Consider the following 16,617-nt stretch of genomic DNA (forward strand, 5'->3'; position numbering starts at 1 on the left):
AGAGTCCCAGCAAGCGACCGGGTCGGACGTCGCTCGTCTCGGACGACCCCGCGCCCCGGGTGGCACCGCAACCGCCCCTCCACTCCCTCCCGCCGCCATGACCGAGGGTCGGGAAGCGCATCCGTTTCCTCGGAGCGCAGAAATGGCTTTCAAAATACTAAAAACAACAGACACCGTTTCCAAAAATGCAGGAATGTACAGAGACCAAAGTCCCGTTATTGCACTCTCCGACTCCCCTCTCTAGCCCGCCAGCGTCTTCGCATAACCAAGCCTTCTCCACCCGGCTCTGCCCGGCGGGGCGGGCCAGCTGACGCCGCCGGGCCGGAAGTGCGCAGGCGCCGGGCGGGCTCGCGGGCCCTGTCGCGCGCCGGACAGTTCGCGCGGGAGCCGGGGGCCGCGGCGTCGGGGCTGCAGGTCGGTGGGAACGGAAGCGGCTGCGGGGCGGAGAGGGAGCCAGGATGGCGACTCCGAGCAGAAGGACGTCGACCCCAAGCTCCCAGGCCTCCAAGAGAGTTCTTCCGAGAGATCCTTCGTCGGAGGTCCCAAGCAAGAGAAAGAGTTCTGCCCCGTCAACACTGCCGCCAACGCCGCTGCTGCCGCCACCGCTGCAGTCGTCCGGGCCTTTCGTGGAAGGCTCTATCGTCCGCATCGCGATGGAGAACTTCCTGTGAGTGGCCCAGAGGCCGCGCCGCGGCGGAGGAGGCGAACGGGCCTGCAGGCCGGGGGCGCCAGCTGCGTGCGTGTGTACACGTCCTGGTGTGTGCGTGTGTGACGGCCGGTGCGGGGACAGAACGTGTGCTGGGTTGTGGGTCTGGCAGTGAATTCGTCCCAAGAGTCCAATGTTACCGTGAGGCTTTACTCGTAGGCCGTGGAGATTGACGCGTGTGTTGGTATGGTAGATGTGTGTGTTGTGTGGTTTGTTATTTTTATGCATTCCGCCAACGTTTTCTGAAGGCGTTATGTTGGCAGGCAGTGGAGGTACTAGGAGCTAGGTGTCAGTACGCTGGGAACTAACGGACTATAGAGGACATAATCTATAATTCACAAAACTGCGGGCTCTGGGACCTCAGGAGGCAACAGTTCAATCCGAGTAGCGGTGATGCTACTGTGGCAGATTCTTAAAGCTTAGGCATTTGCCGGGTGGACAGAGGAGTAGATAAGATGGTAAAGGTTGTCTCGGATGGGGGTTGACATGTACAGGAAAATTAAACCTCACTCTCAATGGTTGTTCCTCCCAACAGACCCTTGATTTCTCCAAAACCAGCGTTCTTCCCTGGTTCCTTTTCTCTCCCTTCTGTCAACTGGTAATCATTTTAGAATTTAGTAAGTATGGTGTAATAAAAATGCCATGTATCTGTCTAGCATCTTACAGTTCATTTGTTAAAGGTCGGTTTTTGTTGTTGTTTATTTTTTGTTGTGTTTTTTAAGCTTGCTCATAGTGGAGTAGGGGAACAGAATTGTAATAACCATACCATCGTTTTTCAAGCGCCTGCCATGTGCCAGGTACAGAAGTAGGTGCTGCATTTACACTATGCTCTCCATTCTTTTCTGATAACAATTCTGTATATATCATTTCCCTTGATGAGATAAGCTCAGAGAGGTTAATTTGCCCAGATTTACACAGCTAATAAGTAGCTGAATTGCTGTTTGAATTTAGATCAGGAAAGATAAATAAATGTAATCATATGAGGTAGATACCGTAGATGCCATGGGGGTACAAAAGAAGTGGTTTGTTTTGCCCACAAACGGGAAAAAGAGCTTTGTAAAGAGGGTTCTGAAAATCTTGAAAGATGGGAGGCTTTCTTCCCACAATAGACAAAAAAGGGGAAGGGCAGTGCAGATAGAAAGAATTGCCTGAAACAGTTTGATATATTTAGAAAACGTCAAGTATTTCAGTATGACTAGAACATAGGATGTAAGTGAATATGTGTAGAGGTAATACGGAAAAGTACATAATCATTGAGGGTTGATATGTTTACTATTCTCTGGAATTCAAACTTCATCCTGTAGGCAAGCCGTTTTAAGTGGGGAATGACACGTGATGTATGTTACTATGGAAGCAGTGTGGGGGATGATGCAGAAAGGGTGCAAGACTGGAGGTGAGGAAACTTTTGTGATACAAAGCAAGAGATGACTGGAGTTTGAATATAGGAGTAGTAGTGAGGAGTAGGATTAGAAAGAAAAGAGATTAGATAGGATTTGGCTACAGATTAATTGTGAGACCTGAAGAGAAGAAAGGAGTGCTGCTTTTTTCCCAAGTCTCTTACTTGGTTAATTGGTCAGATAGTGCTACTATTCAGAAGAGGGAACAGTTTGGGGAGAATAATAATAAATGGCCTCTTGGATCCTGTGACTTGAAGTTTCCTGTGTGGACATCTCGATATTGCAGTTACATATAGGGGTTTGGGGCTTAGGAGGAACATGTGAATAGGTGAGAGATTTTAGAATCAGACATAGGTGATTATTGAAGTTACAGGAATGGTTGAGATTGCCCAAAAGGAAATATAAATAGGAATACAAGGCCAAGTACAGAGCCCTGGATGAATGCCAACATTAAGGGTGAGTAGGAGAGGAACTCACAGACTGAGAAGGAGCTGTTCAGGGACATAAGAGGAGAACCGAGGGAGAATATTATCACAGAAGCCAAGGAAAAAAATTGGTTCAAAAATATCATCTGCTACATTGAAGTCAGATAACAGGACTGAAAAGAGCCTACTGAAATATAGCAATTAAGAAATGTATGATCTTTGGTAAATTAGTGGAAATAAAAAACTTTGCAGGCCATAGAAGAATGATTGAGGGATGAGGAAGTAAAGATTGGATGTGAAGAGGAGAAAGAAAAGAAGTTGGTTGGAAAGTGAAGAGCCAGGTTAGTTTTGTTTTGTTTTTTGTTTTTTGTTTTGTTTATTTTAACAATGGGAGGACTTTGAGTTTTAGAAAAGAAGTAGGAAGGGTAGGCTTAGAGAACTGAAATGACCTAGAAGAAAGTAGAGTCAGGGATGGCTTCCTGTGAGTGAACCAAATCCAATGGGGTTGGGAGTAGATGTTTCTAGGCAGAAAAAAATAACACTTGCAAAGTCTTGGAGAAAGGAGAAGGCATAAGTTAGTCAAGAAACTCAACTGAGTTCATTATACAGGTAGTCCCCAACTTATGACGTGGTTCCATTCTGACGACTCCGTCGTAAGTTGGTTTTGACGGAAGTCCAATACTTCATTTTTGTTTTTTGATTTTCATTATTATTGCCGCATATAGGATCGCTATGAGTTGGAATCAACTCTATGGCAATGGGTTTTTTTTTTTTTTTTCCCTGGTTTTTGTATTATCAGTATCTATATAAATCCTATCTTTATTTGTTTTGGGGGGCTTGGAAACATTGCGTATAAATGAGTGAACATCTGACAGCGATAACATCAGCAGATTACACCCTGCAACATTGTATGTAGTACGTATTACTAACGATAAGATGTACCAAAAAAAGGACCATCCTAAGTGTGATTGATCATAAGTCAAATACATTGTAAGTCGGGGACTACCTGTATCTAGAATTTAGAGGTCTGAACGGAGAAAGAGGAAGGAGATAGAAAGTAGAGAAAGACGGGGAAAAAATCTGTTGCTGTCGAGTTGATTCCAACTCAGTGACCCTACAGGATGGACTAGAACTGCGCCATAGGGTTTCCAAGGAGCAGCTAGTGGATTCCAACTGCTGACCTTTTGGTTAGCAGCCGAGCTCTTAATCACTGCACCACCAGAAAAAGATGAAGCTAGGCCTACATTTGTGAATTAAAGAGATTAGATTAGAGGAGGGAGGAGCTAGACAGGACTAAAGAAGTCCTTTGCAATAATTCAGATAAGAGATAATGGGGGCCAAGGTAATGACAGTAGGGATGGAGAGAGGGATAAATTCGAGAGCTAATTAGGAGGACCACCAACATAACTGATTGATTCAAAGATGGGGGCAGAGGGTGAGTAGAGGAGAAGGAAATCAAAGATGTAGAACTAAGGCCTAGGTTCCTGATTCTGGAGCCATGGTGGTGCAGTGATTAAGAGCTTGGCTGCTAACCAAAAGGTCAGTAGTTCAAATCCACCAGCTGCTCCCTGGAAACCTTATGGGGCAGTTCTGCTCTGTCCTATAGAGTCACTGTAGGGTTGCTATGAGGGCAGTGGGTTTGGGTTTTTTTGTTTTGTTTGTTTAGGTTTCTAATTTGGGCAATGTGATGAATGATGGTACATTCACTAAGAGACCACAAGAGTAGTTTTGGAAAGATGGTAAGATAAGTTTTGAACGTATTAAGTTTGCGGTAACTGTTGTGGGATATCCCCGTAGAGTTATTGAGTAGATAATTGCATAAATAGGTCATCTGGGCTGACTTTGAGCATGTAGATAGTACCTGAAGCCATGCAAAATATGAGATAGCAGGCAAAGTATAGAGGGTGAGAAGAGGGTTTGCACCTTTGACAATAGCTCTTTCAGGGGTTGGACAGAGAAAAGGGAGCTCACAAAAGGATGCAGAGGCTTTGTTTTGTTTTTGGCAGCTCTCCCTATTTAAAATATCTGTGCGTATGTTATAGGCCAGAAATTCTCATGCTTTTTCCTGTTGTCTTAAATACCAGTTACATCTCTTTTTTAAGTAAGACATTTGTGCAGAGATTTCACAGCAGGAAATTCAAGTGTTTAAAGAATGGGGCTTTGTGTATTGGAATTAAGAAGTTCCACATAAGGTAATTTTCCAGATGTTTGAAGTATCCAGATTAGTTTTATTTTAACCATTTATGAATATGCAGTTTAACTTAAAAGTTTTTGAATCTATTCACTAAGGCAGAAAAATTATGCAAGTTCTTTTTCCCATTTTCGTTCAGAGCCTTTTTTGTGATCAAAATCTACTCTACAAAGTTGATGTGGAATATGTGGAAAGAAACATTTTTAAAATGAATGCCTCAGTTGGTCAGTTACTGGTCATGTAAGAAGACTTTTTTTTAAGACCCAGGTGGTAGGTAACAGAGCAAAGTATTTGAAAAGATAAATTAGATGGATGCTGTGTAGTATGAATTGAGAGGTATAGGGTTGGAAAACCTGTCAGAAAATACTTTTCCTTTACCACCAGTATTTATTTTTATTACTGCCTGGAACTTTAAAATGGTTAATTTCTTTAAGTGTCAAATTGAGGTGTACTTGGTTAAATGATATATATACTTGGCAGGGTAGTAGCAGGTTAAGCATTTATTCTTTGGGAATTAGTTGACAGCTACCTGAGAGCTAACTTAGACTCTCTGAGAATGGGACATTCTTTGTGGGTTCCACTTCAGGGTATTCAAAGACAAGTTAGAATATTTGAGTCATAGTTTGCTTCACATTTTGCCATAACTGTCCCTGGCGACTAAAAAGCAGGAGATGCTAATTGCAGATAGTTAGAGTACAGGAACATGCAGCTTTCTGGCATGAGGGAGTATTACAGAAGTGCTGGTGATACATTCTTGTTTGCTCCCATAGGAGTAAAATTTATTTGAACATGAACTAGCAACAGATCCTTTGGTGAATTATCTGACAGCAGATTGAAGGACATGAATGTTGTATATATTTTTTAATTAAACATAAAATAAAACTGATATATATTTTCCATGGTTCAATTAGAATAAAAATGTTGATTGGATTGTTTCCAATATTAAAATGCGGGAAGTTGTCATTAAGCATTTTAATTCAAGAGAAATATTAATGTAAAATCTACAGATTTAAGATAATTCATGGCTTCTCGAACATTAAAATTAGGTTTAAAGTTATTTGCACAGTAGCTTTGATGTATTCTACTATATATTATAATTATTAAAAATAATAAATATCAAGCTTTGCTTTATTCAACAGATATGTTTTTGAAAAAGGCATGTCAAATCTTATTTTCCCACTGATGTTATTTTAGATCTGTATTACGGTTTTTTTTAATTTCTTCCACTGATAGATTGTCTCTCTATTTTATTAACGAGCTATAAATAACATTAAATTTATAAGGTTAGATGGCTTTTTTAAAAGAAATTTGAGGAAGTCTTTAAATAATGATAATATAAAGCAAGAATACATGCTTTTATAAAGAAGATATTCTTCTTTTTTTGTCTCTGCTAAGCAATTTCACCTCTTTATATTTCAGAACATATGATATCTGTGAAGTATCTCCTGGACCCAACTTGAATATGATTATTGGAGCTAATGGAACAGGGAAGTCCAGCATTGTGTGTGCCATTTGCCTTGGATTAGCAGGCAAACCTGCTTTCATGGGACGGGCAGATAAAGTAAGTTAACATAACTTTTTTTCGTTAGATTCAAAGCCATCAGTTGCTTTTAATCAATCAATTTCTTCATGTCATTTTCTTGATTATAGCAAATATGTAGTGCTAGAATATGAGGAATGAAGTTGGTAGGTAGAAAAGCTGGGAAGAGATTTTCATTTCTGGAAGTATTTTACACTGTATACATAGAGAATTCTCCAAGTATCTAACACCTAAAATGTTAAAAAAAAAACAGTGTAAAATACATCATTTTAAATACATTGCTGGGCTTGTGGAAAGGTGAGGGAAATTTACCAAGGGCAGAACCAAAATAGTGTGTATCTGAAGAGATGAGCAGGCTCTGGCCCTGTTTCCCAGCATTTACTGATACCTAGCTCCTTAAACTCTGACTTTAAATTGGTTATGCAAGGTTAGGGGTGCTGGAGATATAGGGAAAATAAAATCTAGAAGCCAAACACTGTGTGTAGCTGAAAAAAAAAAACAGCAAAGAATGGAACAGTGAGGGTTACTTATCTCATAGTTAACTCTGAATGGAGTTGGGGGAGAAAAGAAAGTCTTGCAAAGAATTCTTAACTACAAGCTTTAACACATTTGGGGCCAGAATTCATATTATTTAAGGTTAGAATTCATATTATGATTTAAACTAAAATCTTTTTTTTTTGTTGTTGAGAATATGCACAGCAGAACATTCACCAGTTCAACGGTTTCTACATGTACAATTCAGTGACTGACTGATTATAGTCTTCGAGTTGTACAACCATTCTTACCCTCCTTGTCTGAATTGTTCCTTCCCCATTAACCCTAAGGTTCCTATCTAATCTTTCAAGTTACTGTTATCAATTTCATCCCATATATTATTGTTATTAGCTGTTGTGAGTCCGTTCTGACTCATAGCAACCCTGTGTATAACAGAACAAAATATTGCTTGGTCCCATGCCATCCCCACAGTCGTTGCTATATTTGAGCCCATTGTTGCAGCCTGATCCCATATAGAAGTTCTTAAAAGAGCATAATGCTCAAGGCAGACATTTTTTACTAGTTAAGCTAAAGTATTGTTTGGTTTTAAGAAGACTTCAGGAGATGTTTTTGGTATAAGGTTTAAACATTATCTCAGGCTATAGTTTTAGGGGTTCATCCACGCTAAATGTCTCCAGGAAGTCTGGAGTCCATGAGAATTTGAAATTCTTTTCTGCGTTTTCCCTCTTTTGATCAGGATTCCACCGTAGAATCCTTGATCACAATGTTCAGTAGTGGTAGCTAGGTACCATCCATTTCTGGTCTCATGGCAGAGGTGACAGTTGTTGATGGAATTAGTTAGCCACACATATCATTTCTTCCTCCTGTTCCTGACTCTTCTTCTTCCTTTGTTGTTCCAGGCAAATGGAGACCAGTTGTGCTTTGGAAGGCCGCTTACAAGCTTTTAAGATTCTAGGCACTGCACATTGAGCTAGGAGGTAGAACAGAAGCACTAAACACATTACTAGGCTACTTGACTGGGATGTCCCATGAAACCATGACCCTAAACCTCCAAACCAAGAAACCAGAATTCCATGAGGTTTTTGGTTGTACAAAAGCAACCTCAGCCAACTGCTTCTTTTTTTTTTCTGTCATTGTTGTAAATATATCTATTACACAACTTTTGCCAATTCAACTTTTTACAGGTGTGCAACTTATTGACAGAAATTACAGCAATCAGCTGTGCAACTCTACACTTAATCAACATCAACTAAAGTCTTAAATTGTGATTTTACTTTTAAGTGGTCCCAGTTAGTATTATCTGCAGACACCTGGTAAATCCTCTGAAGGAACATACCTTCAATCCAGTCCTCAAAAGAATTCTAACGTGAAGTTTCAAGAAATTTATGAATCCATGCCTAAAAACTACAAAACATGGGAGGAAATGAATCACCAAAAATAAGAACTAACCAAAACAACAGACTGCAGAATCAGGCTTACAAAGTTTGTAGATACTGGAATGATCAGATAGAGAATATAAACTAAGTATATTTGATTTGTTTAAAGAAATAAAACAAGGTTGCACGTATAACAAAGGAATAAGTGACAAAAAGATTTGTCAGATGTGAAAAAGAATCTAATAGAATTTAAAAAAAATGAAAAATATATTAGTTGAAGAGAGAAACTTGGACAGGAAAAACAAAGCAGCCACATTTAAGGAGAGAATTTGTGAACTAAAAGATCTGAAAATGTTTCTTAAAATGCAATGTAAAGATGAAAGAGAAAATGTAAGATGGAGGTTAAGAGACATAAATAAAGGAAGATAATCTGGTATGCATCTAATTACAAATTCAAAGGGAGATAATGGAGAGACTAAGGAAGAGGTAATATTTGAATAAAGAGTGACCAGAAATGTTTCAGTAATGTTAAAAAACATGAATCCTCATACTAAGAAGCCTAATATATCCAAAAAACTCCTGTTGCCATCAAGTCAATTCTGATTCATAGTGACCCTATAGGACAGAGTGGAACTGTCCCATAGGGCTTCCAAGGAGTATCTGGTGGATTTGAACTGCCACCCTTTTGGTTAACAGCTGAGCTCATAACCATTGTGCCACCAGGGCAGGATAAATTAAATCCACACATAGTTACGTTATAGTGAACTACAAAACACCAAACAGAGAAGATTTTTAAAGCAGCCAAAAAACCTACCAAGGAACCAGAATTAGACCAAGAGCTGACTCTTAGAAGACAGAAGAGAGTGAAATAGTATTCTCATTGCCAGGAAAATAAAAGCCAGTCTGTAATTGCATATTCAGTAGTAATATTTTTCCAGAACAGAGGTAGGGGGAAAAGAAAAAAGAATAAAGCCCAAGATCCTCACTAAGGGAACTTTGAACATATGTAATTTGGCGGAAGGAAAATGACCCCAGCTGGAAGGTCTGAGATGCAAAAAGAAATGTTGAGCAAAAAAAATGGTAAACATGTAGGGCAGTATATGCAAATTGTTTAAAATAATAATGTCTATAATTTGTGGAGTTTAAAACAAACAATCTAGAACTAAAGTATTGGACAACAGGAAGTAATCGGAGTTACAGCACTCTAAGGATTTGTATTGTTGAGAGGAAGTTAAGGTAGTTGATCAACTTCAGAATTTATTCAGTTAAATATGCATATTAAAATTTTTGGGATAACCACTAAAAAAATTGAAATGGAATATGTAACCTCCAAACAAGAAAGGGCAAAAAGTAGAATGAGAGAGAAAAACCCCTGTCACCCAAACAATCCAAAAGGAGGCTTGAAAAAGGAGTGAAGAAAAAGAAATACAGAAGATGAGATAATTATAAAACACAAAAGATGGTAGAAATCTATCCAAATATATTAGAAAGGACAATAATTATAAAATGGTCTACACTGTTGTTAAATGATAAAGTCTGTTACAATGGATAAATAAAACTCAGTTATTTTTTGTTTATAATATACATATCTAAAATGAAAAGATTCAGAAAGTTGAAAAGGATGAAAATACATGCCAGGTAGATGCTGTACAAAAGAAAATAGGTTTAACTGGATCAATAGCAGGCAAAATAGACTTTAAAGCAAAAAGTATTTTTTGAGATAAAGGTAGTTATTAAGTATTAATGAAAGATTCAGTTCAGCTGAAAAATAAATCCATTCTCAACTGGAATTCACATGATAATGTAGCTTCAAAATGTGTAAGCAAAAATGACAATTCTAACAAGTTGTCAGATCCATAATCATAGTGGGAGAACTATCAATAATCAAATCAATCATACAAAAATTGAGTAAGAATACAGAAAACTTAACAACACAGTTAACAAGCTTGATACCCTAGAAAGCTCTTGCACATTTATACAAGATGAAATTACAGAGATATTTATAGCAATACTGTTTGTAACAAATTCTGATAGACAAATAAGATAGAATATTATATGATAGAGAAAATGAAAAATAATGTACTTCACTGGGTAAATACCAGAAACCTAATTTTAAGTAAAAATACCGTGTTGGAAGAACACGTAATTTGTTTATGTAACAGTCAAAAATCAGAAAAAATAACGTATTTAATGTTTAGAAATTGAGATGTAGTAAAACTAGAGAAAAGTAAAAAAAAAAAAGATCAACTCAGCTTAGAGATTACATTTGTTGAGGAGTGCTAAGGATGTAATTGGGGTGATAATGTTCAATTTCTTAAACTGCTGGTAGAAACATGGTTTTATTATTCTTAAACAGTATATGACTTTTATATATACTGTTTGGAGCCCTTGTGGCATAGTGGTTAAAAGCTCGTCTGCTGACCAAAAGGTCTGCTGTTTGAATCCACCAGCTGTTCCTTGGAAACCCTAGGGGGCAGTTCTACTCTGTCCTATAGGGTCGCTATGAGTATACTGTTTGGTACATAACATTTAAAATAAAAATATACTTAAAAAAATCTGAGAGTCCCGCTTTAAAATATTTTTTTCAGAACTTAAAATGATTCTTTACATTTTTAACTACTGTGAATATTGTAGTATTGTCAAGTGATACTTCAAGTTTCTTGGCCAGGCTTAAAATGTAATGTAAGCTTTCAAGATTGAAGCAAATATCATTTAAGATTATCTATAAATCCATTTAAAATTGTGGAATTTTTTTTTAATGCTGTAGGGGAAATAATAAGGTATGAAAGATACTGCTTTCCATTAATAATTAGCTTTGAGACCTTAGCCAGTTGTCTAGACCTCAGTTTTTCTTCATTTTAAAGATGAATAGATTGAAGTAGGTCACTTCAGAGAGCCAGCTGAAATTTTTATGAGTATTGATAGTTTTTAATTGTCAGAAATGGTTTATTAGATCCTTGTCTGTGAAATGGTCTGCTAGATTTTACTCCAGGGACTGTATGATGGGAATAGATTAAACTGTTACAGTTTTCACCAACCTTCCCATGTTTAGTTCTGTCATAAAAAACTGCATCTTTTCTTATCCTTGAGCATTAGGGTTTTTAAGGAAGACTATGGAGTGCAGTGTTTCCTAGACAACAGAATTGTAGACTTTTGGGTATCCACAGATGTATTTGGGGGATGCCGAAGTCCTCAGCTAGAATATTTTAAAGTTTTATATTTATTTTAAATGCTAATATAAAAATTTAACACAAGCATATATTAGACCATCTGTATGGACAATAACTCCTGATTTTTTTTTTTTCTCCCAGTGATACCAAACATTTTAATTGTTGGAAGCTAATGAGCAAATAGCTCTCCCGCAAGGTTCCATTGTTTTCCTGATCTACAAGGAAAATGAAACAGAGGTAGTTTCAGTAACCTGGCCATGGTAAAATAATTTGTATATGGCACTGTTGAGATTTGAGTCTCCATACTGGGTGTTAAACCCATACACTTAATCCTTAAACTCTACTTCCTAGTTAAAAGAACAAGCGTATTTTTTCACCTGGCTAGGCCTCAGTTTCATCATTTATAAAATGGATACAATATAAACGTCATAAGGTTGCTCATGAATATTAAATGAGAAAATATGTTCCAGGTATTTAGCGTAGCAGCATATAGTAAATGCTTAATAAATGTTAGCAGTTGTGAAAATTGTTATCATCACTACCATCACCACTGTTAAAGAGAGAATTATTTATTTGCAAGGTATATTGTCTATCCCTTCGCCTTTCTTTTTCTTTTTTCTTTTTGTATTACCAGTACTTATGGCCTGATTTAAGATGCAATCTGAACTTTTTAGGCTTGGGATCTGTTTTCATGCTTATACTCACATATATAGAAACTAGCTCAAAAATGACTGTTTTACTATGTAAATTGTAATGATATTGCTCCTGTTTAAAATATGGTTGATGACCTCATTGATGGTAGGAGGGTTTGGTATAGCTCTTTGTGGTCATAATATAGGATCTGTTTTCCCACTGGCTTCTTTTTCTCTTTTCTTTGAGAGAGGTGAGTGTAGTGGTTAAATACAGACTTTGAAGCTGGATTGTTGTTGTTATTGCAGTTGAGTTGGCTCCAACTCCTGGCAACCATGAGTATAACAGAACAAAATATTAAGCTGGATTACCTGGTTTCAAATATTTGCTCTGCACTTGCTTTGTTACTAGCTTTGTAGTACAAAGCTAATATGTAGGAGGCTCAATAAATGATAATAATATTGTTTTTATTTGTGAGAGGAAACAATGTTGTTGTTAGGTGCTGTCAAGTCCATTCTGACTCATAGCAATACCATGTGACTGAGTGGAACTGCCCCATAGGGTTTTCTAGGCTGTCATCTTTACAACTGCCAGGTCTTTTTTCCCCTGCAGAGCTGCTGGGTGGGTTCAAGCTGCTAATCTTTTGACTAGCAGCTGAGCACTTAACCGCTGCAACACTGGGAGGGGCCCAAATCTTGGAAGGGTATATTTAGAAAGTGATGGGGATGGACATACAAAGAAGTTACTGAAAGGATCTTGAGCTGATAAATAATAATGACTTTACTAAATCTCTGATTGTTAATCCAGGAGTGTCATCTCACATTTCACTTTTTCCTCTTCTTTGTCTTAGGTTGGCTTTTTTGTGAAGCGGGGATGTTCCAAAGGCATGGTTGAAATTGAATTGTAAGTGTTGAAGGTGCTCAAACCGCTTTTTCCTGTATAATTTTTTAGTTTATGTCCATACTTTCCTCATGATGTTAGAAAAGAATAGTAACATACTATTATGGCATAAATGTTAGGGATAATGTTAATATTTTCAAAATACTTTATCCAAACAAGTAAGCTTTTTTTATATATTTGTTTTCTAATTTTGCAGACCTAAAAATCTAAATTGTAAGAATTCTCTTTTGGAGAAATTCTTAAGGAAATTATAAGTTTATGTGAGGGAGTGAAATAGAAACATACCACTGTTAAATATCCATTAAGAAGTTGTGATATTTTTCACAAATTTAAAATATTCATTGTTTTTTGCTAGTTTTGAAAGTAACATTTGCTTGTTTAAAAAAATGCAAGCAATATAGAAATGTATAAACTGAAAATGAAAGCTTTCTCATTGCCTTAATTCTACTTCTAGAAATAACCACTGTGAATAGTTTGACGAACCTCATTTATGGCAAATACTTGGCATTTCTGTTACTGTGTTCCATTCCCTTCCTCAGAGAAATTTGATAATTTCATTATGATATTTATTTTCCCTCAAACCTAGATATTCGCAGTTTACCACTCTTGGCTGCCATTTCTGATGAATCAGAGTTGGTATTCAAGATGGAACCAATTTACCATCGTTGGTGTATATACTTTCAGTCTTTTATACGTAAATACCCACATATTTTAGATGAGTCACAGAGAGTGTTTTTAGGAAGTTAACTTTTCTGTATAATAGCTTTTGTAGATAGTCATGCAGTTTTGGAGGTGTAATAGTTCTTAAACATCATCTGATAGCCCTGTCATTTTATAGGATATGAAGAAACTAGCGTTCTGATCTTTTACTCGAATTTTGTTGGAATTTTTGTTTTTAATGTGCAGATGAGAAATAGACCCACATGGAAATAAAATTAATAAAACAGCTTTGCTCCACTTATGAAAATGTAAAGGTAGAATTTTACTCAAGGATATAAAACTAAGACCTGCATAAATAGAGAAACATATCATATCCCTAGAAGAATAAAGTTAATATCATTGACATGTCAATCCTTCCCAAATTAATGTATAAATTTGCACTTCCAACCAGAGTCCCAACAGGTAAGTTTACAAATTGATTCTAAAGTTCATCTGGAAGAATAAATGTGCCAGAAGACCCAAGAGGTTTTTGAACGAGCAGAATAGTGAAGAAGACTTTTATGTACCAGATGTTAAAGTGTACTATTCCTGTTGGTATAAAACCGTATGGTACTGGCACAGAAAATTAGAAGAGCAGAATGGAGAAACTGGGAGCAGATTTAAATGTCTATGAGAATTTATTATAACGGTGGCAGTTTAAATAAGTATAGCACTTAAATTACTCAATGAATTGAGCTGAGGCAATTCACTGTTAGTTTTTTTTTTTTTTAACACCATAACACAAAATAAAATCTAGATGTATTAAAGGCTTAGTGAAAAAATATGTAACTCTGAAAATAATAGGAAAAAATGTGAATATTTTTAAATCTTGGGAATGGGAAAGTCTTTCTAATCAGAACAGGAGTCCCAATAACTGTAAGAAGGAAGATAGGAAATTTGGACTATATAAAAATCCAGTTAAAGATAATGAAACCATAGTTAAAACCTGAGTGACAGGTGGGAGAAAACATTTCCTGCACAAATAACATATATAAGCCTTAAAATTACTAAAATAATTTGTATAATGACTCACACAAATCAGTAAAAATATAAATGACTTAATAGAAAAATGAGCAAAGAAATTGAATCAGTAGGAAACTGGACTAATGGAAACGAGGAAGCCAGGTAGGAAATGGGGAGAGGGTGAACACATTGTGGAGACTGCAACCATTGTCACGGAATAATTTATGTAACGATCGTTGATTGGAACACTAATTTACAATGTAGACTTTCACCTAAAGTACAATAAAATGTTAAGAAAAAAAAAAGACTGAAGGCAAAGCATGGCCATGCAAGTTAATTTCTCCCAGTACAGAAGACCCTGACCAGTCCTTCCCCTTCCCCTCTGAACTTGTACCCATATTTTGGTCTTTATTATTTTGTAACTTTCTGAAATGAAGTTTTATATTATACACAGATCACTTGGTGTCTAAAGTTTTAGTTTTGTAGGATTGTAACTGACCAGGATGAACCCTCTGTCTTCTTAGTAAACTGCCCTGGATTACATTACTGTTAACATGACCTGACTGTGCCCATTCCACATACTTCAGGGATGGGGGGGGAAAAAAAGAAATTGAATGAGTAATTCACAGATATAAAATAATTGGCCAATAAGTATAAAAAGAGATTATTCCTCTCTAACTATCAAAGAAATCAAGATAATGAGAATTTTTTTTCTCTCAGCTTGGAAAATTTTTTAAATAATATTCAGTATTGTGAAGATACAGAAAGTGGGTTGCGCACTGTTGTACACTGTTCATGAAAGTGGCACAGTGGTTAAGTATTTGCCATAGAATTGACTTATAAAAGTAATTGCCAAATTCTCTCAACAGACATGTATTCAACAAAATTCAACAGCCTTTAATGATCGTAACACTCAAAAATCTAGGAATAGAAGGAAACTTCCTGAATTTGATAAAGGGCATCTATGAAAAACGTACAGCTAACATGATACTTAGTGATGAAAGACAAACTTTTTTCCCCTGAGGTCAGGAACAAGACAATAATAACAAGTGTTGGCTAGGATGTAGAGAAATTGGAACAGTCTTACATTGGTGGTAGGAATGTAAAATGGTAACAGCCACTTTGGAAAACAGTTTGGCAGTTCCTCAGAAAGTTAAACAGAGTTCCTATACGATCCAGCAATTCAACTTTTAAGCCTATACTCAAATGAAAACATTTTCATACAATAACTTGTACGTGAATGTTACATAGCAGCATTATCCATAATAGCAAAAAATAGAAACAACCCAAATGTCCATCAGCTGATGAATGGATAAGCAAAATATGGTATATCCATTCAATGACATACTAATCAGCCATAAAAAGGAATGAAATACTGATATGTGCTATAACATGGATGAACGTTGTAAATCTTACGGTTAGTGAAAGAAGCCAGACACAAAAGCCTCATAGTGTATAATTCCATTTATAAGAAATGTCCATAATAGGCAGAGCCATGGAGACAGTAGATGAGTGGTTGCCAGGATTTGAGAGGAAGACGGAATGGGGAGTGGCTGCTAACGGGTATGGGATTTCTTTTTGGAGTGATAGAAATTCTGAAATTAGATAGTGGTGATGGCTGTACAACCTTGTGACTGTACTAAAGAACATTGAATTGTACACTTTAAAACAGTGAATTTTATAGTAAAAAAAAAAAACCATTGCTGTCGAGTAGATTCCACTCATAGCAACCCTTTAGGACAGAGTAGAACTGTCCCATAGGGTTTCCAAGGCTGTAACCTTTAAGGAGGCAGACTGCCACATCTTTCTCCCGTGGAGTAGCTAATGGGTTAGTAGGGGAATTAAAAAAATATATGCCAAATACACTCCTGCGTTAGCCTGTACTGTTGATTGATCATCAGTTTTGTAATGTTGAAACTGAAATTTACTAAGCCAGCTGTATTTATAGAATACAGAGGGAGTATTACCATTAAGTTTCAAAAGGCCAGTATGGATGACCATAGATCTTAAGCTTTCCTGACTTTCTCTTCTCAGCCATCAAGACCCAGTTTTCTTTCATGTAAAGAAGTAAACTTCTTGGTGTGTAGTAGCTGCTAGCTCTAATCAACTAACCAGTGACCATTAA

At 36.9% G+C, this 16,617-nt stretch overlaps 1 protein-coding gene across 3 annotated transcripts in view; it reads left to right on the forward strand.

Annotated features, from left to right (window-relative positions):
* The first annotated feature begins 380 nt into the window (after positions 1-380).
* SMC5 (structural maintenance of chromosomes 5) overlaps positions 381-16,617 on the forward strand; it is a 103,057-nt gene continuing 86,820 nt past the window's right edge. The window contains exons 1-3 of one of the 3 annotated variants that reach the window (XM_004375800.1): positions 381-667; positions 6,139-6,280; positions 12,781-12,833. In XM_004375800.1, coding sequence (XP_004375857.1) covers positions 459-667; positions 6,139-6,280; positions 12,781-12,833 — 404 coding nt within the window. In that variant the 5' untranslated portion in view covers positions 381-458. Of the gene's footprint in view, positions 668-746; positions 2,870-6,138; positions 6,281-12,780; positions 12,834-16,617 lie in introns of those variants that run through there. The other 2 variants (XM_023730851.1, XM_023730852.1) reach the window with 2 other exon arrangements.

This window comes from Trichechus manatus, unplaced genomic scaffold, assembly GCF_000243295.1.
Source record: "Trichechus manatus latirostris isolate Lorelei unplaced genomic scaffold, TriManLat1.0 scaffold00038, whole genome shotgun sequence".
NCBI classification, from domain to species: Eukaryota; Metazoa; Chordata; class Mammalia; order Sirenia; family Trichechidae; genus Trichechus; species Trichechus manatus.